We start from the raw sequence: 27,672 nt of genomic DNA, 5'->3' as shown, positions 1-27,672 counted from the left end.
TTTGTTTTCTGCTACATATTTTTGGTAAAAAAAAAATCGCAAAAGGCGTATTTTGATTGGTTTGCACAAAAGTTATCGCGTCTACTAACTACGGGAAAGATTTATGTCATTTTATTGTTTTTTTTTTTTTTGCTAGTAATGGCGGCGATCCGCGATTTTTAGCGTGACATTGCGGCGGACAGATTGGACCCCTAACTGACATTTTTGACACTTTCGGGGGGACCAGTGACTTTACTACAGTAATTAGTGCTAAAAATATGCACTGTTACTGTAATAATGACACTGGCAGGGAAGGAGTTAACACTGTGGGCAATCAAAGGGTTAAATGTGTACCTAGGGGCGGGTTTCTAACTGTATGGGGGACGGGGCTTGTGAAATGATCACAGAGACCTGTAATCCTATATAGAAGGATCACAGGAGCTCTGTGATCATTTCAGAGAGAAGAACGTTCAGCTGTGTTTACAACAGCTGACCGTTCTTCTCTCACAGCGGGAAACGATCGTGGGTGTCAAGTGGCAGTCAGAGCCGCCTGCCCCGTGCATCGGAATCCCCGCTGCCTAAGTGACTCGCTTTTGCCCCCTAGCTGCAGGCACGCAGCCAACGTACACCCACGTCGTTTCGGGCAGGAAGGCCGGCCTGCCGCAGCAAATCGGCAGCGGGCGGTCCGGAAGCGGTTAATGTCAGTGAGTGAAGCTGCAGTAGGTTAAGAGAAAAAGGTGCTGGCGATGGAACCAGTTGAAACAGTTCCAAAAATTCCAGCTAACCAGCACAGAAAACCACATTTGAACTTTTAAATAATACAAATCAAAACAGAGGTTTTTGTCTTATCTATTTTCAAATAAGTATAGAGGGACTCTGCGGCACCAAGACACCTCTACAAAGTCTGGTACTACTCTTATCAATGTGACCACCAAAATTTAGACATGTAATTATCAATCTGCAAATGGAAAGCAGTTATAGTAGCCCCATCCTCTAAAGATGTACTGCAACAACTACAGTATATGATTATCCCAAACACAACATCAGGAAGCGCCAGCCATTCAAATTTATAACCAGTAGTGGGAACAGTGTCAGGACAAGGTCATCCAGCGCCCAGGGCAAAGATGCCAATCTGCAACCCCCTCCCCCATTTATGATGTGCAAGCTTAGAGGATCCTACACCCAGTAAGCCATTGAACCCAGGGCAACCCGCCCACCCCTTGTCCCAGCCCTGAGTAGAAAGATGACTGAGTGGGGCAAAAACCTTTCAAATGCAATCCAATATATAATTCAGCTAGCCACCAAACACAACCTTTATATATATATATATACTGTTTCTAACAATAACATTAAAAGCAGACGTTTTTGTTGCATACATTTTAAAATAAATGTGTAGTCACTCTGTGGCACCAAGGGACCTCTGCCAAGTGTGGTCCTTAATACAATGTGTGCACCCAGGCAGTGAACTGACCAGCATAACAAAACGGTGGGCTGGATACCAGCAACCCTAGGGATTTAGATAGCAGAGCAATGAGACCCAGAAGATCGATGCTAAAATAAAAATGACAGGCCTTTAGCAGGTAGTCTGTGTCTCCTGAGTCAGTTAAATGCAAAATGCTCATGTTAGATTAGAATACACCTTCAGACATAAGAACATGAAACACAACCTTGCTCTTTAACTATAACAAGGCATTCATGCTCTCTCTTTCTCATTTTCTGCTGCTCACCGGAGCTTGTAAGTCCCATGCTGCCTGCTTGGTGTCTATCTTACATAAGACAGTTGTGACTGGAAGCCATGATGTTTCTGGGCAGCTGCAGGCTGCGGTTGTCAAGTAATGAAATGTTTCTCAACATCTTGATGAGAATTAATGCTGTTTAAATATTTGTTTGCTGACTAAATACGGAAGGCAATTGGCAGTAAAGATACTTTTTCAACATGTCAGGCAAGAAAAATAAGTGAGTATATTGTGATGTCTAAGCTGTCAAGGATTGCAGAAGCTTGCTGACACATGTAACTGGGCTGCTACAAAACACTGTATATGATTGGAGGTTTTCTTGTACTATGCGGAAAGGAAAAATAAAAAAATTGTATGTATTCAACTATATAAAAAAGTGTAAAATGCAGCACCTTAAAACAAATCACATATGTGTGCTATTAAAGTCCAAAATTAAAGCAATAAAAGAAAAAGGTCCAAACAAGATGTGCAAACTGATGATACCAAAAGTAATGTATATATTCTCAAAAGTGCTTCAGTGATCTTCCATCACCAATGTACAAAATGCAAACTCACTAAAATGAGGGACTGCCACTACAGCAGTATGATCACCTTGGTCAGCATATTGCTTACACATGGATTTATGGAGCATAGGAATTCCCAGGATGACTCCTCAGGGACTTCCACCACTGAATAAATAAAGCTCAGCAGAGAACCAGAAGAAGATTCCAATAGTGTAGTATTTTTAATGTAAAAGTGTAAATAAACAGTGTAACAGACAGTTAACGCTTAACACTCACATCTGAAAGGGGCTTAATACCGTCCTTATAGATTAAACCCGTCAGGCAAAGATTTTGGTGCTGACGTCACGCTGCTGCTCGATTCCGGTCAACAGCAGCTTTTTAGATGTGAGTGTTAAGATTTACTGTCTTACTAAAGCAATAAAAGAAAAGGTCCAATCAAGATGTGCAAACTGATTATACCAAAAGTAATGTATATATTCTCAAAAGTGCTTCAGTGATCTCCCATCACCAATGTACAAAATGCAAACTCACTAAAATGAGGGACTGCCACTACAGCAGTATGACCACCTTGGTCAGCATATTGCTTACACATGGATTTAATAGCCTTGCCTTGGTGGCACCCAGGTAGAATGTGAGAGAAAATCTCCCCAATGAGGTCACAAACTAAAAATAAAACCCGACAACACTTCTAACCTCCATTATTTTCTTTTCTAAGTGTAGCACCCTCCTAAGTATGTGCTAGTGAGAGAGAATCGTTTTTGGCTCTGTCTGCCTATCAGAGGAGCAGCAGGCAAATCTACAACCCAATTGCAAAAAAGTTGGGACACTCTACAAATTGTGAGTAAAAAAGGAATAGACTAATTTACAAATCTCATAAACCTATATTTTATTCACAATATAATATAGATATTATATCAAATGTTGAAAGTGAGACATTTTGGAATATCATGCCAAATATTGGCTCATTTTGGATATCATGAGAGCTACACATTCCAAAAAAGTTAGGACAGGTAGCATCAAGAGGTCGGAAAAGTTAAATGTACATATAAGGAACAGCTGGAGGACCAATTTGCAACTTTTTAAGTCAATTGGCAACATGATTGGGTATAAAAAGAGTCTCTCAGAGTGGCAGTGTCTCCCAGAAGTCAAGATAGGCAGAGGATCACCAATTCCCCCAATGCTGCGGCGAAAAATAGTGGAGCAATATCAGAAAGGAGTTTTTCAGAGAAGAATTGTAAAGAGTTTGAAGTTATCATCATCTACAGTGCATAACGTCATCCAAAGATTCAGAGAATCTGGAACAATCTCTGTGCCTAAGGATCAAGGCCGGAAAACCATTCTGGATGCCCGTGATCTTCGGGCACTTAGACGGCACTGCATCACATACAGGAATGCTACTTTAATGGAAATCATGGGCTCAGGAATACTTCCAGAAAACATTGTCGGTGAACACAATCCACTGTGCCATTCAGCGTTGCCAGCCAAAACTCTATAGGCCAAAAAAGAAGCCATATCTAAACATGATCCAGAAGTGCAGGCGTTTTCTGCCAAGGCTCATTTAAAATGGACTGTGGCAAAGTGGAAAACTGTTCTGTGGTCAGACAAATCAAAATTTGAAGTTCTTATTGCAAAACTGGGACGCCATGTCATCCGGACTAAAAAGGACAAGGACAACCCAAGTTGTTATCAGCGCTCAGTTCAGAAGCCTGCATCTCTGATGGTATGGGGTTGCATGAGTGTGTGTGGCATGGGCAGCTTACACATCTGGAAAGGCACCATCAATGCTGAAAGGTATATCCAAATTCTATAACAACACATGCTCCCATCCAGATGTCGTCTCTTTCAGGGAAGACCTTGCATTTTCCAACATGACAATGCCAGACCACATACTGCCTCAATTACAACATCATGGCTGCGTAGAAGAAGGATCCGGGTACTGAAATGGCCAGCCTGCAGTCCAGATCTTTCACCCACAGAAAACATTTGGACATAAGACAGTTAAGCAACTAGAAGCCTGTATTAGACAAGAATGGGACAACATTCCTATTCATAAACTTGAGCAACTTGTCTCCTCAGTCCCCAGATGTTTGCAGATTGTTATAAAAAGAAGAGGGGATGCCACACAGTGGTAAACATGGCCTTTTTTTCCAATTTTTTGAGATGTGTTGATGCCATGAAATTTAAAATCAACTTATTTTTCCCTTAAAATGATACATTCTCAGTTTAAACATTTGATATGTCATCTATGTTGTACTCTGAATACAATTTTGAAATTTTAAACTTCCACATCATTGCATTCTGTTTTTATTCACCTTATTCACCATTTGTACAGTGTCCCAACTTTTTTGCAATCAGGCTTGTATATTGCTTTCTGTCTAGTAGAGAGCAGGATCTGTGAGTGAGGTCTGCTCAGTGTGCTCAGTTTGTGATTCATTGAGTCTAGAGGAGTGTTTCACACTGGTCCAATAGGGAGGCATGTTGGACAGTGGGAGGAAACCTGACCAATGGATACATAGGCTTTGATACAGTCCTGGTGACTGGTAGAGACAGGCTGTCTTGGTGCATTCTGGGATACTGTATAAAAGCCAGGAGCACATGTGCTGTGGGGTCTTTGGCTGGTGAGCAGAGACCCGGAGGGAGGGTGGCAGCTGCCTCCTCATCTGTGGCAGTGGCACATGGCATCAGGAGGTTGTCCTGAGGGCCAGAGGAAAGGAGCTGAACCCAGAGGTCCAGAAAAACTGACTGAGGGGGAGATATCTGGATAGAGACTTAACCCTAAATCCACCTAAGTGGCAAGGTGGATCAACAGCCTGGCTGTATCCACAGATAGATGTCCTGCCAACTTTGTGCATAGTTAATTTGGAGTATCCCACTATTCCCTTCTCCCATCCCTATTTAAAATAAACACCAAAAACTACAAACCCCTGGACTGATCATTGACTGAGCCAAGAAGTAAAGTGTTAAATTGTGAATGCCAGTGTTGCTAACGGTAACCCAGGGGGACCCAAAAGTGTAATATCCAGCAGTCCTCAAGGGGGCAGTGCTACATAAGTTCCATGTGTTGATTGAAAAAGGACTTTAAAGAAGGAATAGCGCTAGGTCCTTTTTATATCTAAAGTGGTCATATCACATAAAGCCAGTGAAACTAAAAAAAAATAAAATAAATTCTGTGAAAATTCAGTTTCTGAGTTCCTCATGTTTCTAACATTCAGACGTGTGTAAGAGTATGTATCTTCTTCATCAGGACCTGTGTCGGATCATTCTTCCTCTTCAGCATGACATAATGGGGCAGAGGGACAGATTTGAACTAGGAATAAAATGTTCAACAGCAGCCACTATTTTGCCTATTATGTAATTATAAATTGCACTATTATTTTGGAGTGGTAGAGAGACATAGAAAGAGAACACAAAATCGTAAGGTCAGATCCTGAACTGTGTTTCCCTCCCATTGCTAGTACAAGAAGCATTAGTTATATTTATCCAATAGAGTGCCCATTTACTCACCATGTTGAGATGCAGGTGCAGGCCCCTTTAACTCTTTTTCCCTCAACTCAATAGGTTCCTGGGCAAGCCCAGGGAAGACACTTTTCTCTGTCTCCCTCCCTAAGCAGCTCAGGGAAGCCACATGTAATTTGTTTCACTAGCTGGGCAAGTGATATGAAGCCTGTTGATCAGACCTCCACAGCCAGGCCAGAGCATAATAGCATGCGGCTTCTCCAAAAGACACAGCTACTGTGGGGTGAGGTGGCACTTTATCCGTGGGCCTTGGATCCCTCCAGCAGTCCACCTGTGTTATCAGAGGTACCCTGGAGGGGAACACCGTCAAATAGGATGATCGCAATTAAGCCACAAAGACACTGCTATGAAAAGTCAATGTTTGGCCGTCTTTCATTATTCTGCAGTGTGTGCTTTTTGCCATCCTGAATCTGCTTTCCTTTATTACTTCTAACTGCACCTATTTAGTAAACAGCAAGTTATAATTATAATTATAAGTTAATCATTTGGTCATTTATCCATTTCTAATACATCACCTTAAAGTAATGTTAATAGTAAAGGTTACCCAAAGGTTACAACATAAGAATGGCGTAAGGAAGGCCAACTTCCTTGCAGAAGGAAGAACACGGTACAAACCTATTCACATGTGCACTACGCTGCCCACACTTCCAAGCACATGGGAAACACTGGACGTACCACAGCTGGACAGTGCACAGGAATTAGTGTGAACGCCCAGCATTGGGTTTTGCACCCAGCAGCCTATATATACATTTCTTCCTGGCTGATCCTGGCCCCGGGTTGCTTCCTGGGCTTTGTATTGCCTGCAATTTCTGCTGCCATGCTGCCCAAGTGTTGCTGACCCTATTTTATTCCTTGGATTCTGATATTGTCACCTGTCCCGGTGTCAACTTGTCCTTGTTTCCAAGCATTGTCCAGAGTTCTGCTGTGTCCAGCTCTTCTCATCTTGCTTCTGCATGGATCCAGTACAGCCTACAACACATGACGCTCATGCCACCCTGTGCCCTCACACTCTATTTCCAACTTCAGGAGTTATGGAGAGGAGGTGCAAGAGAGACCTGCTTAAATAATCAGTCTATTCAGTATACATGATAAATGGCCAGTGTTTCCAGGTTCCAGCCACTGCCCCTTGTAGTTCCCCAAAATAAAGGTTACAAAACATGGCCATAAGGTGAAAGGTCACCTGAAGCCTCACATTTGCTGCTTTTGTCAACTGTCTGATCTCACATACAGTACTGTTTGCTGTCAATGCATCTGCCAGAACAACAACTGTATAGTTACACAATGATTTTTTTATATATATTCACAGCCCTTATCCAGTCCAGATTTATCTCACTTAACAACGCATAGCCCTGATAAAGGGGGAATTCTCTGCAACCCCTGAAAGAAGCTTGCTCATTTTATTTGGCTGCCAAACCGACTTTGAACTGTAACTCTAAATATGGTTGGCACTCTCCTGTCAACAAATCAACTCAAAGGTAAAGCACAGAAAGAGTAATTTAAGATAAATAAGGGGCAAATCTCACAACCGTTCACAAATAAGCACGTACAAGTACATACATAGATTCTTGTTTAAGCCAAATTGTGACTATCTTTAAGAAACTGAAGAATACAAAGGGGATGGTTTACTAAAAGTGCAAAAATCTGGTACAGTTCTGCATAGAAACCAATCAGCTTCCAGTTTTTTTGGTAAAGCTTAATTGAACAAGCTGAAGTTAGAAGTTGGCTATCAACTTTTAAGATTGACTATCATGCAACTCTGCTGCACCAGATTTTGCACTCTCAAGTTTTAGTAAATCAGCCCCATGCAAATATTTTTTGTATAGGACCAGCTCTCTGAGACGATCCTCAAACATGAGAGCAGATATTTTTGACAGCTAGTTGGTTGTTGTTCAAGACATCAGAACAATTTTGTACCTGTTTTAGCCTCTACTCCTAGGACCAGAAACTTTATTTTTTAACCACTTGCCGCCTGCTCACTTGAGCACTATTGCGGCAAAGTGGTTCGTTATCGTCTGGCCTTTCTGGCCTTTCTCGGTGGCGCGCGCGCCGCCGGAGGCTCGCTCCCGCTGTATTCAATCACAGCGGGAGTCGAGCCAGGGGAGGAGTAGCGGCGATCACCGCTGCTCTTCCCCGATCGTCGGGGAATCTAGTGTGGAGATCCGCCTGCTTGTGTAAACACAAGCGGGCGGACCTCCTAAGTGACAGGCAGGGTCAGATTGCAGGGTTCAGCATAGCTGAACATGCGATCTGTCCCAGACTCACTCAGTCACCTCCCCCCACACACGTCAGTAAGCACCAGGCATACATTAACCCCTCCCTCTCCAATAAAATTAACCCCTTCCCTGCCAGTGTACTTTTTACAGTAACAGTGCATATATATAGCACTGATTACTGCAGTAATGTCACTGGTACCCCCAAAAGTGTCAAAAATGTCAGTCAAGGGTCCGATCTGTCCGCCACAATGTCGCAGTCCCGCAAAAAAATCGCAGATCGCCGCCATTACTCGTTAAAAAAAAAAAACACCAAAAATGACAGAAATCTTTCTCTTAGTTGGTAAACGCAATAACTTTTGCGCAAACCAATCAAAATCCTCTTATTGTGACTTTCTTTTACCAAACACAGGTAGCAGAAAACAAATTGGCCAAAAATTTAAAAAAATTTTGATTTTTACATTTTTTTTGGGGGGGGGGGGGAATTTCATATAAAAAAATTTGAAAAATATTGTTATTTTTTTCCAAATTTACGCTCTTTTTTTGTTTATAACGCAAAAAGTAAAAATCGCATAGGTGATCAAATACCACCAAAAGAAAGCTCTGTTTGTGGGAAAAAAAGGACGTAAGTTTCGTTTGGGTATGGCGTCGCACGACCGCGCAATTGTCAGTTAAAGTCGCACAGTGCAGAATCGCAAAAAGTGGCCCAGACGTAAGACAGCAAAATGCTCTAGTGGTAAAGTGGTTAAAGGAACATGACAGGTTCTCTTTAAAACTGCCGCTGGGTTTCTTTTATGGAAGCATTCATGAAAAGGAAAGTTTAAAAATATGAATTAAGTTATATTCTCTAACTGTCAACGCAGAAATGTCAGCCACGCTGTTAGGTCCTCTTGCTGCCTGATATGTCTCCCATCTAAGCTCAGGGCTAATAATTAGGTACTGTCAATTTACAAAGCCTTTCGTTTTCTTTCATGTTTTGCTGGCAAAACCTTTGTTATGTGATATTTTTTTTTCAGTGGTTTAGCTCAGACAGGTCTATTTATTAAAAAAAAAAATGCTTTATGAATGTGACAAACATTGCATAACCACAATGAAAAATGTATGTATTTTGTCAAATAAAATTATTTCCTATGATTGTCAGTGCCTTCTAGTGGCAATAATGCTGTATTTTTCCTAACTGAAGAATCTCAGGAATCTACCACATTATGTCCACTTGAAGGTTATTCTTCTTTACGGCTGTGCAAATGTTTGTCACATTTATACAGTCTATTTCTTTTTATAAATAGTCTCCTTAATGTCACCCTTCCGATCTAACAGGGAGAGAATACATGTAACTAATGACTATACTATTACAGTTGGAAAACTGTGAAAGGTTGTAGACGACCAGGTGAGAGATCACAAGGTAGAATATCCAAGGGGCACCAGCCTAGATTCTTACTGTGAATCATACATTTTGAAGAGCCTACAAAATAGATCTAGTAGTAATGCTACAGTATGAGGTTGATTCACTAAAGGCAAATATACTGTGCACTGCAAGGGCACTCCCTCCAGAGCTTAGCTTCACTTTGCAAAGTGAAGTCAGACTGGATCGGATGCTCCATGCAGCCCTATGGAGCGGTGGATGTCAGTGGTGTCTCCGCTGACACCCGCTGCAATCCGATCCAATCCTGTCTGTGAAATCCGTAAGGATGGAAACCCTATTTTCCATCCATCTGGAGGATCGGATCGGATAGGATCGGATGAGAACGGACAGGTGGTCCATTCTCATCCGATCTCCCCATAGAGGAGAGCGAGGCTCTGACAGCTCTGTCTCTGCACACAAAGCGGAGATGGAGCTGTCATCCGCCTGCACAGCGGGGATTGATCACCCACTGAGCAGAACGGACTCTGTTGGGCACACCGCCTATATGAAAGAAGCCTAAGGGCTCATTCACACGGGCGGTCCGATCAGATCCGCCTGTCAGTTTTTTAGGCGGATCTGATCGGATGCCCCATTCAGCCCTATGGAGCAGCAGATGTCAGCGGAGACATGTCCGCTGACACCCGCTGCCATCCGCATCCGATCCTGTCCGTGAAATCCGGACGGATGGAAACCCTATTTTCCATCCGTCCTGGGGATCAGATCGGATGGGATCGGATGAGAGCGGAGAGGCGGTCCGCTCTCATCCGATTCCCCATAAAGAGCAGCGGGGGCTCTGACACCTCCCTCTCCGCACTGCAAGCGGAGACGGAGCTGTCATCCGCCGGCTCAGCGGGGATCGTGGATCGATCCCCGCTGAGCAGCACGGATCCGCCTACGGAGGGGGACCGTGTGAAAGAGCCCTAACACTATTTTTCATAGAGTTGAATTGTCATTTTGTAACATTTCAACGCAGTTTTAAAAAAAAAAGGAAAAAAAAAAGCACAGTGATGTCTTGTAACAACACATAAGATCACCGTTACGCAACATCAGCCGGACAATGACTCGCACCTGCTGGTGTGAACAGGCCCCTACAGCTGACGTTCGTTCCTTTATTGTTTTGGAATTATTTATCTTGGAAAACCAAACCTGTACTGCGGGTGGTTGTTTTTGTTTCCATGATGTGGTGATGCAGGTACAGCAATTGTATAATGTGTGTTCCAAGGACAGATCTACCCTTGTGCTGGCCAGAATACGTCACATGTGCCACTCTCCACCCAACAAGTGGATTTGTCATGTTTCAAAAGAAGATCTAGGTATCATACACTGTATTTATCATACTCATGTAAAATTGACTGGTGCCATCACTTCTAAACATTTGCCATTTTCATAGTAAATGAATACAGCACAATATAGACATACATCAATCAATTTTTTTATAGGCCTTCTACAGGTATATACAGTATATATCTTTATTTTGGCACAACAAAAAGGATATAAAAACTAGTAAGATATATGAGTTAAAAGAAAATATTAATAGACAAATAATAAAAAAAAAAAACGGAACATGCCGTTGGGCACTCTGTGAAATTTCATAAAATAGATGTACCTGGGTAACCATAGCAACCAAACAGCTTCCTCTCCATACTCTAACATATTTAACAATATTGACAGCAGGAATCTGATTGGATGCCATGGGCAAACCAGATACTTTTTAGAGAATTTTCATAAACACAGCTGTTTGTTATTTGTCCAAGGGGTTTTCTTCAAGCCAATTCCAAACAATTACAATCCCTCAGTGAACTGGCAATGTAATAAGTAGAAAGCAGAAAGTCTAAGTTTACCTTTATGAAGAACCTGTTTCTGAAAAATGTTCTATAAATTAAAGAACCAGGATATAGAAAGGTGCCAGTACAATCAATGACTTGTCAAAATTCTGCTGCAGCAAATCCTAGCAGCATTATACTTCTGTAGTATATTCTGAATGTCACTTTTTGCATTATGTTATGCATTATCTTCCTTCTATCTCAGATAGTGGTAAAATCGCTGTCATTATTACAAGAAATAGGCTAACGTCACAGTGTCTATAGAACTCTTCACGTGGATGAATGCCTGGGCTATGCTGCGGGACATTCCAACGGCACCATCCCAGGATATGTCTTAGTGGCATCAGCTGACAGACAAACACAATCGTCAGGTGTAAGTGTTGTATGTGTAAGTTCATGGCACACAGGGGTGGATTTACTAAAACCAGAGAGTGCAAAACCTGGTCCAGTTGTGCATGGTAGCCAATGACTGCTATCCTCCCATGTGAAGAGTCATGAAATTTACAGCACAGAACATCTCTCTTGCATGCAGATCATCAAAGCAGGGGGGGGGGGGGGTTCCAAGGCACTAAAATTGGAGACTAAAGCTGGCCGTACACTAGCCAAAAAATCGTTCAAACTCTTTTTCGAAAAACAAAAAATCGGCCGTGAGAGCAGACGATCGTGCCATCATGTAATGACCGAATTTCGAACGATAAATCGTTCAATGGACATAAATGAATCAGTTTGTCACATATGCCTAGTGCACACAGTTCGGGCGAGAAAAACATTAACCTTCGTTAACCGTTCGTTCGGCAGAATTTTCCAAACTGTTTCTTCGATTTTTCCAGCTCTGAAAAGTTAAAACAGATTTTCTATTTGTGCCCTTTAACTGGACAAAAAAACAATAAACGGACCAAATGACAGCCTTTTGAACGATTTTTGGGCTAGTGTATGGCCAGCATAAGAACGAGATCAGATCTCATTATGCCCCCGACCGTGTGAGGCTGCAGCCAGCAGTGCAGAAAAAATGTTGAATAATGCTGCTACTGCTGCCAGATCTCTTTGCCCTGCACCTGTAAAAAAGGAGTGCCTCCGTCTCCAAGGGTGTTTTTGCAGAGGTGCCAGCAATTTCACAATATAAAGAGACCTGCAAATAGATATGTGTGTATACAGTGCCTTGCGAAAGTATTCGGCCCCCTTGAACTTTGCGACCTTTTGCCACATTTCAGGCTTCAAACATAAAACTGTAATTTTTTGTGAAGAATCAACAACAAGTGGGACACAATCATGAAGTGGAACGAAATTTATTGGATATTTCAAACTTTTTTAACAAATAATAAACTGAAAAATTGGGCGTGCAAAATTATTTAGCCCCCTTAAGTTAATACTTTGTAGCGCCACCTTTTGCTGCGATTACAGCTGTAAGTCGCTTGGGGTATGTCTCTATCAGTTTTGCACATCGAGAGACTGAAATTTTTGCCCATTCCTCCTTGCAAAACAGCTCAAGCACAGTGAGGTTGGATGGAGAGCGTTTGTGAACAGCAGTTTTCAGTTCTTTCCACAGATTCTAGATTGGATTCAGGTCTGGACTTTGACTTGGCCATTCTAACACCGGGATATGTTTATTTGTGAACCATTCCATTGTAGATTTTGCTTTATGTTTTGGATCACTGTCTTGTTGGAAGACAAATCTCCATCCCAGTCTCAGGTCTTTTGCAGACTCCATCAGGTTTTCTTCCAGAATGGTCCTGTATTTGGCTCCATCCATCTTCCCATCAATTTTAACCATCTTCCCTGTCCCTGCTGAAGAAAAGCAGGCCCAAACCATGATGCTGCCACCACCATGTTTGACAGTGGGGATGGTGTGTTCAGGGTGATGAGCTGTGTTGCTTTTACGCCAAACATAACGTTTTGCATTGTTGCCAAAAAGTTTGATTTTGGTTTCATCTGACCAGAGCACCTTCTTCCACATGTTTGGTGTCTCCCAGGTGGTTTGTGGCAAACTTTAAACGACACTTTTTATGGATATCTTTAAGAAATGTCTTTCATCTTGCCACTCTTCCATAAAGGCCAGATTTGTGCAGTATACGACTGATTGTTGTCCTATGGACAAAGTCTCCCACCTCAGCTGTAGATCTCTGCAGTTCATCCAGAGTGATCATGGGCCTCTTGGCTGCATCTCTGATCAGTCTTCTCCTTGTATGAGCTGAAAGTTTAGAGGGACGGCCAGGTCTTCGTAGATTTGAAGTGGTATGATACTCCTTCCATTTCAATATTATCGCTTGCACAGTTCTCCTTGGGATGTTTAAAGCTTGGGAAATCTTTTTGTATCCAAATCCAGCTTTAAACTTCTCCACAACAGTATCTCGGACCTGCCTGGTGTATTCCTTGTTCTTCATGATGCTCTCTGCGCTTTAAACGGACCTCTGAGACTATCACAGTGCAGGTGCATTTATACGGAGACTTGATTACACACAGGTGGATACTATTTATCATCATTAGTCATTTAGGTCAACATTGGGTCATTCAGAGATCCTCACTGAACTTCTGGAGAGAGTTTGCTGCACTGAAAGTAAAGGGGCTGAATAATTTTGCACGCCCAATTTTTCAGTTTTTTATTTGTTAAAAAAGTTTGAAATATCCAATAAAGTTCGTTCCACTTCATGATTATGTCCCACTTGTTAATTCTTCACAAAAATTCTTCACAAAAAATTACAGTTTTATATCTTTATGTTTGAAGCCTGAAATGTGGCAAAAGATCGCAAAGTTCAAGGGGGCCGAATACTTTCGCAAGGCACTATATATATATATATATATATATATATATATATATATATATATATATGTAGCACCCTCCTAAGTAGGTGCTAGGAAGAAGCATATGGGTGGCCCTGTCTGCATATCAGGAGGGCCTGATCGTTTTGTTAGGCTGTCATGTGCTTTCCAGGGTGTCTGTTGAGTCTGGGGAGTCTCCCCACTGTATCCAATGAGGGTTCTTATTGGACAGTGGAGGAAACCTGACCAATAGCACACCAGGGTTTGTATCCATCTCAGAAGGCAGAATTTGCTGCAAAGCATCCTGGGATAGGGTATAAGTCTGAGGGGAGCACATGACACAGTGTCTTTGGCGGAGGGTGACGGCTGTCTCTCTTCCTATCAGCGCAAGTGTGAGTGTCCTGAGCAGTCGGCCTAGAAGAGGAAGGTTGAGCTGGGCTGCAGAGAGGGATCCAGAGTGCTGTGGACCAACTGGAGCTGCTGGGCAGAAGTTTTGGGGAAAAACAGCATCGTGAGTAATTGAGACTGCCCAGGGGTCTGCCTAGGAGAGGGGACCAATCCAGAAGGTCAAGGGGATCGAGGAGCCCGCTAAACTGAGGAGAAGGTTTAGAGAAAGGGGGTGCCAGTGTTGAAGCCCTGAAGATAAATGAGAGAAAGAGTGTGCCGGTGTGGGCCCTGAAGTATTTAGTAGCGCAGCGGCAGCACACGTAGCTACCTCAGCAAGCAGTGCTTAGGGAGTTAAAGAAAGGACTTCTTTAAGTGAGAAAGCAGTCCAAGGTCAGTTTGGAGCTAACAGGCAGCAAGCCAGCGTTAACCATCATTTAGCCAGCTTCAAGTCAGCGCCAAGAAGCATTTTCAGTTGTCCTTAGCATTGTGCATAGTTGAGCCAAAGGAGTATCCCACTTATTCCCTTCTCCCATCCAAGTTCTCAAATAAACCTAAAAACCCAAAGATACTGGACTGATCATTGTCTCAGCGCTCACACTCGGATGAACATGCACAAGGATACTTTTGTTGCACCCGGTGGCCCAGGGGGACCGATATCCAGCAAAACGGCTGGGAATCCTGCTACATATATATATATATATATATATATATATATATATATATATATATATATATATATATATATAACAAAACCAGAAACATTCTGTGAAGTGGCCCTGCAGCTTACGCATGCATGCGTTTGCAAATTTGTTAATTTCATTATAATTTATTTTGGATTCATTGAAATTCATTACTATTGTGGTTTAGAGATTCAGATACATCTAAACCTCTGAATAACAACAATATTCTCCAAATTTGCATTCACAACGAACATGTCTGTTAATAAGCTTAATTAGTTTAACAAATGTATCAATAATATAATTAGTATAAAGTACAAAGCCCACCTGAGGAATATGCCCACAAGCTTTATTCCTGCCCCTCTTATTTTTATCCCCCTCCCTCCCTTTTCTTCTCGCCTTTCCTCCCCTCCTTCACCACTCTAACCACCTTCCTTTATACATTCTGCTCCTGTCCCTTTCCGCACTCCCTCTTCTTCATTACCAAGCCCTAACACCTCCCACTTTTTTGTTGTTTCACAAAGAATTTATTAGTTTTTAAGGTTATATAAAGCATACAGTAGCACAATGAGAGGGTACAATAAAATGTAGCAATAAAGAGGGGTGCAATAGATGCCCTGTTATTACAGTAAGATACAAAGGCAAGCTGCATATACTAACAAAGTAACTGATTCCACACAGAGCGAGGAGAAAAGAATATCAAACACTGCTTGCGGGGTCTGCAGTAATAATTTCCTCTGTGTGTGTGCAAGGAACCCACTTCCATATTGTAGAACCTATGCACTGTTTAGGTTCCATATTGTAGAACCTAAAAATATGCACTGTTACTGTACTAATAACACTGGCAAGGAAGTGGTTAACACCAGGGGTGGTCAAAGGGTTAAATGTGTCCCTAGGGGTGCTTTCTAACTGTAGGGGGATGGGCTTGCTGCATGAACACAGAGACCTGTGTTTCTAAATTTGAGGAACACAGAATCCATGTTCATTACAGACAGAACAGCGGTCTGCCATGTTTACAAAGACCGCCGTTCTGTCTCCATGGGGAATGATCGCCGGTGCCTGGCGGCAATTCAGCCGCCGGACCTATGAATTCGCTACCCCTGTGGTGAATGGGCGCGCGCCCCTGCTAGCGGTCCCGCGAAATGACGTAGAGGTAAGCAGTTTCGTGGGACAGAACCGACCTGCTGCAGTATATGTACTGCTGGCTGTCGACAAGTGGTTAAGAAATGTAACCAATCAACTCAATGGCAATGTACTGCAAATGTCTTGGTTTAGCCCCTGACCAAAATAGCAAAAATTAACAAGGCATCATCACAAGTCTGGACAACCAGATAAGGATACTCAGGTCAGGGTCCACTCATCCGCTTACTGACTAGAGTTGACACCTGGCAGGTGGGTTCTAGAGACCTAAAAACCTTGCTTAAGCACTGACCGGGTGATCACTGAGAATTCTTATATTTTGAGGCCTGATGTAGTCACAGGTACTCTTACAGGATGGATTAATCTCTTTAGGCCAGCAGATGACCTAGGCCAGGGATCCTCAAACTACGGCCCTCCAGATGTTGCGGAACTACACATCCCATGAGGCATTGTAAAACTTTGACATTCACAGACATGACTAGACATGATGGGAATTGTAGTTCCTGAACAACTGGAGGGCCAAAGTTTGGAGACCCCTGACCTAGGCACTTACCAAGGAAATGTATATATATAATGTCATGGAATACATCAGAGCCAAATTTGAATAAACAGAGGAATAGGCAAAGTGGGAGTCACCAATTATTCTTTGTATGTACCCTTCTATAGAAAATATTTTTTACCAAATACCCTTTATGTGTGTGTGGTTTATGTTAAGTATGCTGTAAATGTGTGCCCAAAGTCATCAAAGAAGTGTATGTATGCTTTAGAAGCAATCCCTCATACTTTAAAAATAACTAAATTAGCTAATGCAGTTCGTTTATGTAAGACTACGCAATTTATTAAACTTTCACAGCGTTATATTTAATTTAGTTTGACAGGCAGGAGTACCCTTTAAACCTGTAATAAATTCTCCTTGGGATACATGTATCACAGGTTGAGAAATTCTGCTTTACACCTTGCAATCAATAAAACCTGAAGTGCCTGTAATAACATCACTTTTATTCAAACACAAGTAGCATACTACAAATGTAAGAGATTTTCAAAGCACAGAGCTACAAATTATGTAATGAGATTGTGCATTGTATTACATATGTCTAGCTTTCCTGCCCAGCATAGCTGTAACGCATTGCTAAATATTGCTAATGGTAGATTGCCCTCTACTGTCAGGAAAGAAGTTACTTTAACAGTACAAAAATAGTCAGAATACAGTAGTGGTGTTAGATATGTATATTAGAAGGAAGGAAATCTTCCACAACAGATCACAACACTTAGAGTGGCCATAAACCCAAAATGTAAAAATTTGCTCTGTTATATGGAATATAAAGAAACGTTAATTGTGCCTTAGCAGTTTTCTGAAAAATCGGTAATGAGTTCCTCCTTAAAAACAGCAATGTACTTCTTGTGCATTGAGCTGCACAGCTACATTTCTGCAGTGTACATTTAAAGTGATTGTAAAGTCTCGTTTTTTTTAAAATAACAAACATGTTGTACTTACCTCCACTGCACAGTTGGTTTTGCACAGAGCAGCCCGGATCCTCTTCTTGGGTCCCTCGTTCCTGCTACTGGCCCCTCCCTTCCAACGAGTACCCCCACAGCAAGCAGCAAGACCTTCTCTTTAACTCTAAACTTGTAACCTGTAGAAATTTTTAAAGTGTCGCCTATGGAGATTTTAAGTACCAATGTTTGTCGCTATTCCACAAGCGTGTGCAATTTTGAAGCATGACATGTTGGGAACCCTGTTTGGTTCGCACCAGAACATCTCGAACAGGGAAAAAGTTCTAGCAAACATACAAACTCTATTAAAGTCTATGGGACACGAACATGAAAAACCAAAAGTCCTAATTTTAAAGGCTTATATGCAAGTTATTGCCATAAAAAGTGTATGGGGGCCTGGGTACTGTCCTGGGGGTTATGTATCAATGCAATTTTTTATTTTTTTTTAAATAATCGTTTTTACAGTTTTTCAGTGATTTTAATAATGCCTAAAGGCCCCCCTCCTGAACCATACCAGGCCGCTTGCCCTCACCATGGGAAGGGTGCTTTGGGATGCCTCTTCCGGACAACCCTGGGCTGTGGTTGTCGGGGTCTGCGGGTGGGGGGGCTTATCAGAATCTGAAAGCCCCCTTTAACAAGGGGGCCCCCAGATCTCCTTTATTAAAAAATAAAAAAATTGACGCTGACATGATGGACTTGTTCACTCTGCCCCCCTCAGAATCCTTTTACCTGGCGCAATGCCGTCACTACATCCGGGACACGCACACCAAACCTGATGGCAGGATTAAGCTATCTCTCATTGACACTTTATTGGACTCTGGCAAGTATACTATTTCTGACATATACAAACCACTTATCCGACTCTGCCCACCTGCTTCCTTCACTTCTTCAGCAGCAAACTGGCTCAAGGTCTTCCCGGCTGATGACACTTTGCCCAAGATTATCAGCGGTCTTCGGACCACCCTGGCTCTTACTCCCAATTCGGTGTGGCAAGAAACCCAGCTCAAAATATTCCACAGAGCACACATTCCTTTCTTATCAGACAAAACTGTCCAAGATGCCCACAAATGCACTATGTGTCGCAAGGAGCGCCCCTCACTCTTCCACAAATTTTGGGACTGCGCCCCGATCTCTGCATTCTGGGACCAAATCTTGAACTTTATAACCACAGTGGCCGCAGTCACCGTACCAAAGGATCCTATGTTATTGCTCTTTGGCTACTGGGACAAGCGTCTACAGAAATGGTCCGACACCGCAGCGAATCCACCTCGCCTCTGGATCCTGACCGCACTACTCATTGCAAGGCGTTTGATACTAAAACATTGGATTGCCACCTCCCCCCCCCATGTAGCCATGCTTCGGTCAGAGCTAACCACGCTCCAGTCCATTGATTGCCTCAATATGGACTCGAAGGCCCCACGTGCGATTGCGGCCTTCAACGCCAAGTGGAGTGTCTTTTCGAAATATGCCAATAACGTTTTGGACTCTCCCCCTGACTCCTTCATATTTCCGAACCGTCATGATCTCTCTATTGCAACCCCCACTTGATTCCCCATTGTTGGACTCTATGTTTTGGAGATTGGTCCCGCCCCCTACTCCTTGCCCCCTTACCCTAGTTATCGGCAATGGACGTGTTGCCCCCTACCCCCACCGCATATTGCTGTTTCGATATATGTTATGTACATGCATGTCCATATCCTATGTTTTGTTAAATTTGAAAATTTTAAATAACAAAAAAATAAAAAATAAAAAAAAAAATAAAAAAAAAAATAAAAAAATAGTGTCCCCCAATGTAAATCCATTGTCAATCACGTCGCCCGCCACACATGAAAAATAGAAAAAAAAAACACGCTCCCGCTTCTTCACACGCCTCCCACCTAATGAGCCGCCTGAGCCATGACAGCTCTTTTAAAGGAAAGGGGCAGGGACACCCAGTTACATCACCCGGTGGCACCACCCCCTTCTGACGTCACGTGAAAGCGTTCCTTTTTAAGTTGTATATAAATAAAACATTTGATATTTTTATACAAAGAGTTGCATCAATCCTATGTTGCTGCCAGTAAAGTCCATCAACTGCAGAACTAGTTTCTGCATCTTTTGTATACATTATAGGTTTTGGGATGTGGCATGAGGGTAGAGGTCACCCTTTGACTTTTGAACTTAACACCAAAAGACCTTACTTTGCAGTCCCTGTACAGCAGAGTTCAGACAGAGAGAGGAAGAAGCAGCAAAATGAGCAAATCAGCTGTGCTACAGAGCTTATGTGCACAGAGCAGCCCAGATCCTCCTCTTCTCGGGTCCCTCGTTGCTGCTCCTTGCCCCTCCCTCCCATTAAGTGCCCCCAAAATCCCAAAACAGAGTTCAGATAGGGAGAAGAAGAAGCAGCAAAATGAGCAAATCATCTGTTCTACAGTGCTTATATGTTAACAGGAAATGTGCAGGTTGGAGGAGACAGCAGAGTGACAGAGAGGTAAGCTTATCAATTTGCTGCGTCTCCTCTGCTGTCTAGTCACAGGACAATAGTCATAGGAGCAGGACAATATCTTGTTTTTCAGGCTAGTGTTCCATTATTTTCATTTTTTTAAAGCAACGATCAATAACTAGGTCATTTATAACATACAATGCAGTGGTTGAAGAACATGATAACAGAGAAAGTTGCTGAGGAAAATCGACCATAATGGAAAAAACTGTTGTGGCACTGGAACATAAGAGGAACATGAGAGAAGCAACAACAGCAGATTAAACAAGTCTTCCTATTAGTGAAAGAGGCAGTCTGATAACCTCAAGCACTGTATCCCTGACTGTGTTAGAATCAATTTATGTTTATACTGTATATGTACCATATATATATTTTAAAGTTAAAAAAAATTGTTTCTAGTATGTAACTATATACAGTACCTTGGGTTAGCCATACATACTCATTATAAATGCTGGCTGAACTTCCTATTTAGAATTTATGCTAGTCTACAAGTTTTCATGAATTTAGGGACTCTTCACACCTTTACATTGCTGTTGTGCAATAAAATCCATACCATAACACATAAATGTGAAGTTCAGTGTAAATGCAAATAGACCTGAACGCACAGGCCTTTATAGAAAACCACAATACATAAATGTGTGTTGTAGTTCAGCGAGTTGGTCAAAATTTTGCAAGTGCATTTTTTAGTGTCTTTAGACTCATTTAGAGCCCATATAAAATTGAATGGGCTGCCTTAATGCAACACAAATTGGTGGAATAATTAATGCCAAGATTTGAATGGAAGTGAGGTTTGGTACATTAGGTGACTTATGTACCACTGATGTTCCTAGATTTCAGTGAATTATGAGGCTACATTCTTTTAGACTGGCCACACAAAGGATTATTTTCCCTATCAGAAAACAAATTAAACAATGCAAATGATAAACAAAATGAGCTAATTTAGCAATGAGCGCTTAATTCTAAAAACAATAATTCATAGCGAGGAGTCCTGGTGTGACTAGCAATGTGAATTTTAATTGGCTGCTCTGGGTTACTGCACTTGATAATTTGCATCTTTTTGGAATAGAACCTTTACAGTTGTCTCAGTTAATGTCTGGCTGGCTTTAAATATTTGTTGCCTCCACATAACAGCTGCTGGTGTGTCTTTATACGTGGCAGTTGGCTAAATAGCAAGTATTTAAAAGAAATTGACTTACTTATTTTATACCCAAGTCTTTCTGCATAGATCCTCTTAGCCATGAACTGTCCCTCGATAAGAGCTCGAATTTCCACATCATTTGGGAATTCTAATAACTAAAAAAAAAATTAGTAACAAGTAATCTTTCCAATCTTTAACATCCCCAATATTCGACTGCTAAACTGAAAATGGTTACAGGAATTTTCCAAGAGCAGGACAAGCTTTTGAAACAGTCTACATGCAAACGTAAAAATTCCTTCCAACCAACCATTCCCAGATGATCCCTTAGTTTCTATGTGAATGGGAATTTACACCAAGCCAATTGCAAAAAATTATAGGATTATCTCAGGTATCCTTAATCAGCTCAAAGACTTTAGTGTCTTTGAGCTGATTAGGTGTCTTGCTACAAATTTTTCTCCTGCTGGTAAAAAAAAAAACACATTCACAGCTATCCAAAATCTTCCTTGGAGCGGATCCTAGATGTTGGCAGGGACACACCCAGGAAGGCACATACCTGCACCTATGGTAGCACTGTCCCAAAATTCAAAAAATTTGGAAGGAATTTCTCCCTTGATTCAGAAAACTACCCTTAAGTCCATCCAATTCTCCACTCTTCACTATCTATTTCATGCCACCCCTTCCTCCCTCAAGTTGTATAAAAATAGTGTCACACCGCACCTTTTAAATGTTGCTAGCAGTCTTGTACCCAAATTTTGGAAACAGACCCAATTCCCTATACTGCAAGATTGGCAGTGAGAGGTAGAAAGGGTAATGAAAAGGTTGAAAGGTGGGTTTTCACCTCTAAAAATAAACAAGAACAATTTCACAATATCTAGTCTGGCTGGATATATTACTCACTGGAAATTGACAAACTAAATTTGCATAACCATCAACTACAGGATGGCTACTTCCCTACTGTTGGTGGCTCTTTAGGGTATTACTGTTTTTATTTCCTTGGAGATGCCTTCCTGAAAAAGTATAATGTCTTATGAAACATGACTATGCACCACCCATTGGTTACTGTACTGTGGTCTACCAACTTATCAGCAACTTGAACCCCATAGACCAAGCAGATTTTTACTTATGTGTCCATCTTGTATATTTATGCGATTTCTTCTACCTCATGACTTTCTTTCATACAGATCACAATAATTCTGAATGTTTTACTTAATGGTGCACATGTATTGGAATATGTTTTGATATTCCTTTTAACTACCAATGCTGCTATGTATCGTCACGTTTATTTTGCAACTGTATTATTCTTCTTGGATATATGTACACATATATATTGCTGTAACTGTAAATGCATAAATTATCAACACAGCCCAGGTCTTTCCTTTCTGTAACTCGTCTTTATTCTTGTGTTTATTTATGTCTATCCTTACTACTACTTCAGTTTTAAAGCACTCTTGTAAACCATACCAAGACCTGCTGCATCCATTAGTTGACGAGATTAATAGACTTATGTATGATCTTTCCAATGTTCCACAGCAATAGAGATATCAACAGGTGATATTGCAGGTGGAAATGGTAACTTCAGCTATGGGAACACCTAGGAATGGTGGGTGGGTTATCTTTATGCTATTGCTCAAAGAAGTCACAAATCAGATATTTATTTTTTCCTGGACAACATTTTGTCCAAAATGAAACTGGACTAAATTCAGAGGAGGGAAATGCACAAAAAGCAGAATGTCAAGCCTCAAACAGGACTGTAGTACAAGAAAAATAGCTGTTCTTCAACAGAAGGAAAAGGTGATATCAAAACAGTAAATTTAGTTTCCAGGAGCATCATTACTATGGCTGCTTCAGGAATGGTGGTACCAACAGAAAGTCAAAGTTGATTTGCAGCCAAACCACTACACCACTGTGTAGTAAGAGTAGTAGCAGCAAGAGGGTCACTGGTTCGAATCCCAACCACGACACTACCTGCCTGGAGTTTGCATGTTCTCCCTGTGCCTGCGTGGGTTTCCTTGCACACTCCAAAGACATGCTGGTAGGTTAATTGGATCCTGTATAAAAAAATTGTCCCTACTGTGTATGTATGTGAGTTAGGGACCTTAGATTGTAAGCTCCTTGAGGGCAGGGACTGATGTGAATGTACAATGTATATGTAAAGCGCTGAGTAAATTGACAGCGCTATATAAGTACCTGAAATAAATAAAAAATAAAATAAATAAAATGAAAATATATATCAGTGACTAACACAATGTGATCTTTACTTCCAGGTGCTTGAACATGCCTTCCTAAATCTTGTAGAACACCCCAGACCCCAGAAAGGTGGACCACTGTGATGAATAAACAGCAATCAGTAACTGTGGTCCCTGACCTAAGCCTTTCGAACTATTATCCCATCACTTTTCTGGTATCCAAAAATGCTTAATAATGAAAAGTCAAAAAATGCATGCAGGAACCAGGAGGTGCCAGCTACAGTATGTAAGCCTATTGGACATTTTTATTTGGTCACAGATTCCCTTTAATGTTCTTTTATTTTACAATGCGACCTACCTTTTGGTTTTCCCCATTGAACCTGTGAACACCAACTGCATGTGGAGTGATTTCCATGACGTCAAAATAAAAGCCTAGGAAGAAAATGTCAATATAGTTAAAAGTATTAACATTTTTTAATTGAAAGAATGGTTAGATATGCATATCTATCTATCAATGGGGCATTTACTAAAGCTGGAGTGTGCAGCTCTGCTTAGAAACCAATCAGCTTCCAAGTTTTGATGTCAAAGCCTAACTGAACAAGCTAAAGTTAGAAGCAGATTGGCTACCATGCACAGCTGCACCAGATTATGAGTGATACAGTTTTAGTAAATATCTATCTTAAAGCAATTCTTTCATCACCCCATACAATTGCCCAAAAGCACAATCCTGCAAAATAAAAGATAATCAGGCTGATTCACTAAAGTAGCTTAGAGAGTCTTCACAAAATAAATTATCATCTAATCATGGCTTCCTGATGAAGCTAAAAGAGCGAAACATGTAGAGGAGGGGTTACGTGGTTCATTACGTCACACCTGGGTGACAGAGCTTTCGCTGGTTGGAACACACGCCAATACCCCATGCAGGAGAAAGCAGCTGGTGGCCATACCAAACATTGCTGAAATCGCTGGGTGTCGGCTCGGGCACAAGAAAGTGTGAGTTTTACTCTTACTTTTGTATTTTAGGTATTTTATCATTAAAACGAGGTTACAATATGAGGAGTGTGTTTGATCTTTTTCGAAATATAGCACTGGAACCAGGAAAGCAGGAGAGGAGAGGTGACTCGGGAGTCTGCCTATACACAGTGTTTATCTGAGTGTGAGCTGACCCACACACATTGGGTCTTAAGGTCTGGTGAGTGTCAGTGTGATAAGAGGTGGAAAGGATCATGAAGACATATGGTATAAACGCACTTTTCAATGCATGACTGGAGCACAGTTGAGAAAAGGATTTACATCACTGAGCACCATAGTGGACTTTTCCTATTGGATATATGATTTATGGACACTGTTTTTTTTTTTTTTTTTATATTAGAACATATTAGGTTTGGTAATTTTCTTTGCACTGGAAGGAAAATATGTATATTTTCTGTATTTTAATACTAGAGGAAAAAGTATTTATTTAAATAGCAATTAGTGGATACCTAGCATCCGCAGTTTATAATAAGTTGTGTCACACACGTACTTTTGTTGGTTTAGCAGGGGTATTTCATGGATGTTTTATGAACTTTGGTGCAGTCATATAAAGTTTTACAGCTTCCAAGTTTTTATGTCAAAGCTTAAAGTGGAATTAAACTTCCATCTATTGTGTGTTCCTATAGGCAAGCCTATAATTAGGATTACCTATAGGTACTGTAAGTATTTTCTAAACATGCACCGTTTAGGAGATAATTACTGTATATGCAGCCGATGACGTCATTGAATAATGAACCATGTGCAAATGAAATAAGTATACAAAAATGTACTTTTTACATGACTGGATGACTGAAGGTAATTTTCACACAATTCAATGTGTGAAGTTTCTCAACTCTTTTAGTAAACCAACCTTAAAATACTTAGATCTGTGGCGGCATGTGTCTTCTTCCATTGCTTCATTGTAGTCTCTGTCAGACCCCCCCCAGCATCCAACATTTCTAGAAATGTCATATTCCCATGCTCCTTGTTGTGTGCTATAATTATATCTGCACACTCCTGCATCACTACAGAACTCCTTACAATGAAGGAGTAGCAGCAGACATCTTAAAGTGGACTTCTCTCTTCCCCTCATAATCAATCTAACTACATGAATACAATCTGTAGTGAAACTAACAACATACATACCTCCTTACACACTTTCCCAAGTTTCTGTGGTTTGTTCCTCATGCAGAATAAAAAAAGCATAACGCCATAGATAGATAGATAGATAGATAGATAGATAGATAGATAGATAGATAGATAGATAGATAGATAGATAGCACTACTCCCTTGGGAGCTGCTGGTTACCGGTTCCCCAGGGTTACCCATAGCAACAACTTGACAATATAGCATAAGTGCTTGGCTCAGTCAGAAAACAGTCCAGGGGTTTTGGTTTTTGTTGTTTTATTTGAGAACTGGGATGGGAGAAGGGATGAGTGGGATACTCCAACTGAATAACTATGCACAATTGCTGGGACTTCTGGTTAACAATGGATGCGGCAAGGCCGCGGCTTCACCCTGCCACTATAGTGAAGAAGAATTAAATGAACTGTGATGCACTGTGAATCACTATTCAGGGTCCTACTTGGCACCCCCTTTGCCCCTACTCTTCAGGGTTTTACACGGCACCCCCTTTACTCTGACACTCTGTGTGAACTGACCCCTTGATCCTCTGACTTCACTGGAGTGGTCGCCATTCCTGGGCAGACCCTTTGGCATGCCCCCTGGTACTCACGGACACTGTTTTTCCCAGGAGACTCTGCCACCAGCTCCACTGTCAGCTTTACTGGATCCTCTGCAGCTCAGCTCCACACCTGGTTCACTAGGCCCACTGCCTAAGACCACTTTCCTCATACAGCAGGAGGAGAGATAGCCGTCAGCCTCCTCCTGGGACTCTGCTTCCCGTCAAAGACGTCCTGTCACATAGTTACACAGTTTGTGAGGCTGAAAAAAGACATCAGTCCATCCAGTTCAACCTATGATGTGTGTGTGTGTGTGTTTGCTGTTACCCATACATTGTATACCCCTGTATGTTGTGCTCTTTAAGGAGACTGGTCTAATAGTTTTTTGAAATTATCAATGCTCCCTGCTGATAGCACTGCTTGTGGAAGAGAATTCCACATCCTTACTGCTCTGACAGTAAAGAACCCCTTACGTAATTTAGGGTTAAACCGTTTTTCCTCTAATTTTAGTGAGTGGCCACATGTCTTATTGTATTCCCTTTCTCTGAAAAGTTTGTTCCCTATGCTAGGGTCATCCCCAGTACAGTATTTGTACATTGATATCATATCCCCCCTCAAGCGTCTCTTCTCCAGAGAGAATAAGTTCAATGCTTGTAGTCTTTCCTCATAGCTGAGATCCTCCATACCCCTAATTATTTTTGTTGCCCTTCTCTGGACTCTCTCCAGGTCCAGCACATCCTTTCTGAGGACCGGTGCCCAGAACTGGATGGAATACTCCAGATGTGGCCGGACTAGAGTCTTGTAGAGTGGGAGAATAATCTCTTTATTTCTGCAGTGAATCCCCTTTTTTATACATGCCATTATTTTGTTGGCTTTGCTTGCAGCGGCTTGGCATTGCATGCTACTGCCAAGCCTGTGGTCTACCAGTACCCCCAGGTCCTTTTGCATCTTAGATTCACCCAGAGGTTCCCCCACTAGTGAGTAGCTTGCTTTCGTGTTTCTGATGCCCAAGTGCATTACTTTACATTTTTCAACATTAAACCTCATCTGCCATGTAGTTGCCCACCCCATTATTTTGTTCAGATCCGCTTGTAAGGTTTCCACATCCTGCATTGAAGATATCAGCATGATTAGTTTAGTATCTTCCGCAAATACCGAGATTGTGCTAGATATCCCAGCCTCTAGGTCGTTGATTAATAAATTAAACAGGATTGGTCCCAGGACAGAACCCTGGGGGACCCCATTTTCCACACCCGCCCAATCAAAATACTCCCCATTTATCACCACCCTCTGGACTCGCCCCTGGAGCCAGTTCTCTATCCAGGTACTCACCTTATGGTCCATACCTATGTACCTTAGTTTGTACAGTAAGCGTTTGTGGAGAACTGTGTCAAATGCCTTTGCAAAGTCCAGATACACCACATCCACAGGCTTTCCTTTATCTAGATGGCAACTCATTTCATCGTAGAAGGTTAATAGATTGGTCTGTCAAGAACGATTTTTCATGAATCCATGCTGATTACTACTAATAATACCGTTCTCATTACTAAAG

At 41.7% G+C, this 27,672-nt stretch overlaps 1 protein-coding gene across 4 annotated transcripts in view; it reads right to left on the bottom strand.

Moving 5' to 3' along the window:
• Positions 1-27,672, bottom strand: part of XYLB (xylulokinase) — a 303,038-nt gene that overhangs the window by 160,970 nt on the left and 114,396 nt on the right. For 3 of the 4 annotated variants that reach the window (XM_082258814.1, XM_082258813.1, XM_082258815.1), the window contains 2 exons: positions 23,786-23,859; positions 21,300-21,396 (listed from right to left, as the gene is read on the bottom strand). In XM_082258814.1, coding sequence (XP_082114940.1) covers positions 21,300-21,396; positions 23,786-23,859 — 171 coding nt within the window. Of the gene's footprint in view, positions 1-20,179; positions 20,312-21,295; positions 21,397-23,785; positions 23,860-27,672 lie in introns of those variants that run through there. The other variant, XM_082258816.1, reaches the window with a different exon arrangement.

The sequence above is a fragment of the Pelophylax lessonae genome (assembly GCF_965119305.1).
Source record: "Pelophylax lessonae genome assembly, chromosome: 5".
NCBI lineage: Eukaryota > Metazoa > Chordata > Amphibia > Anura > Ranidae > Pelophylax > Pelophylax lessonae.
The sequence above is the reverse complement of the archived record's forward strand: the minus strand, read 5'-3'. Positions and strand labels throughout refer to the sequence as shown.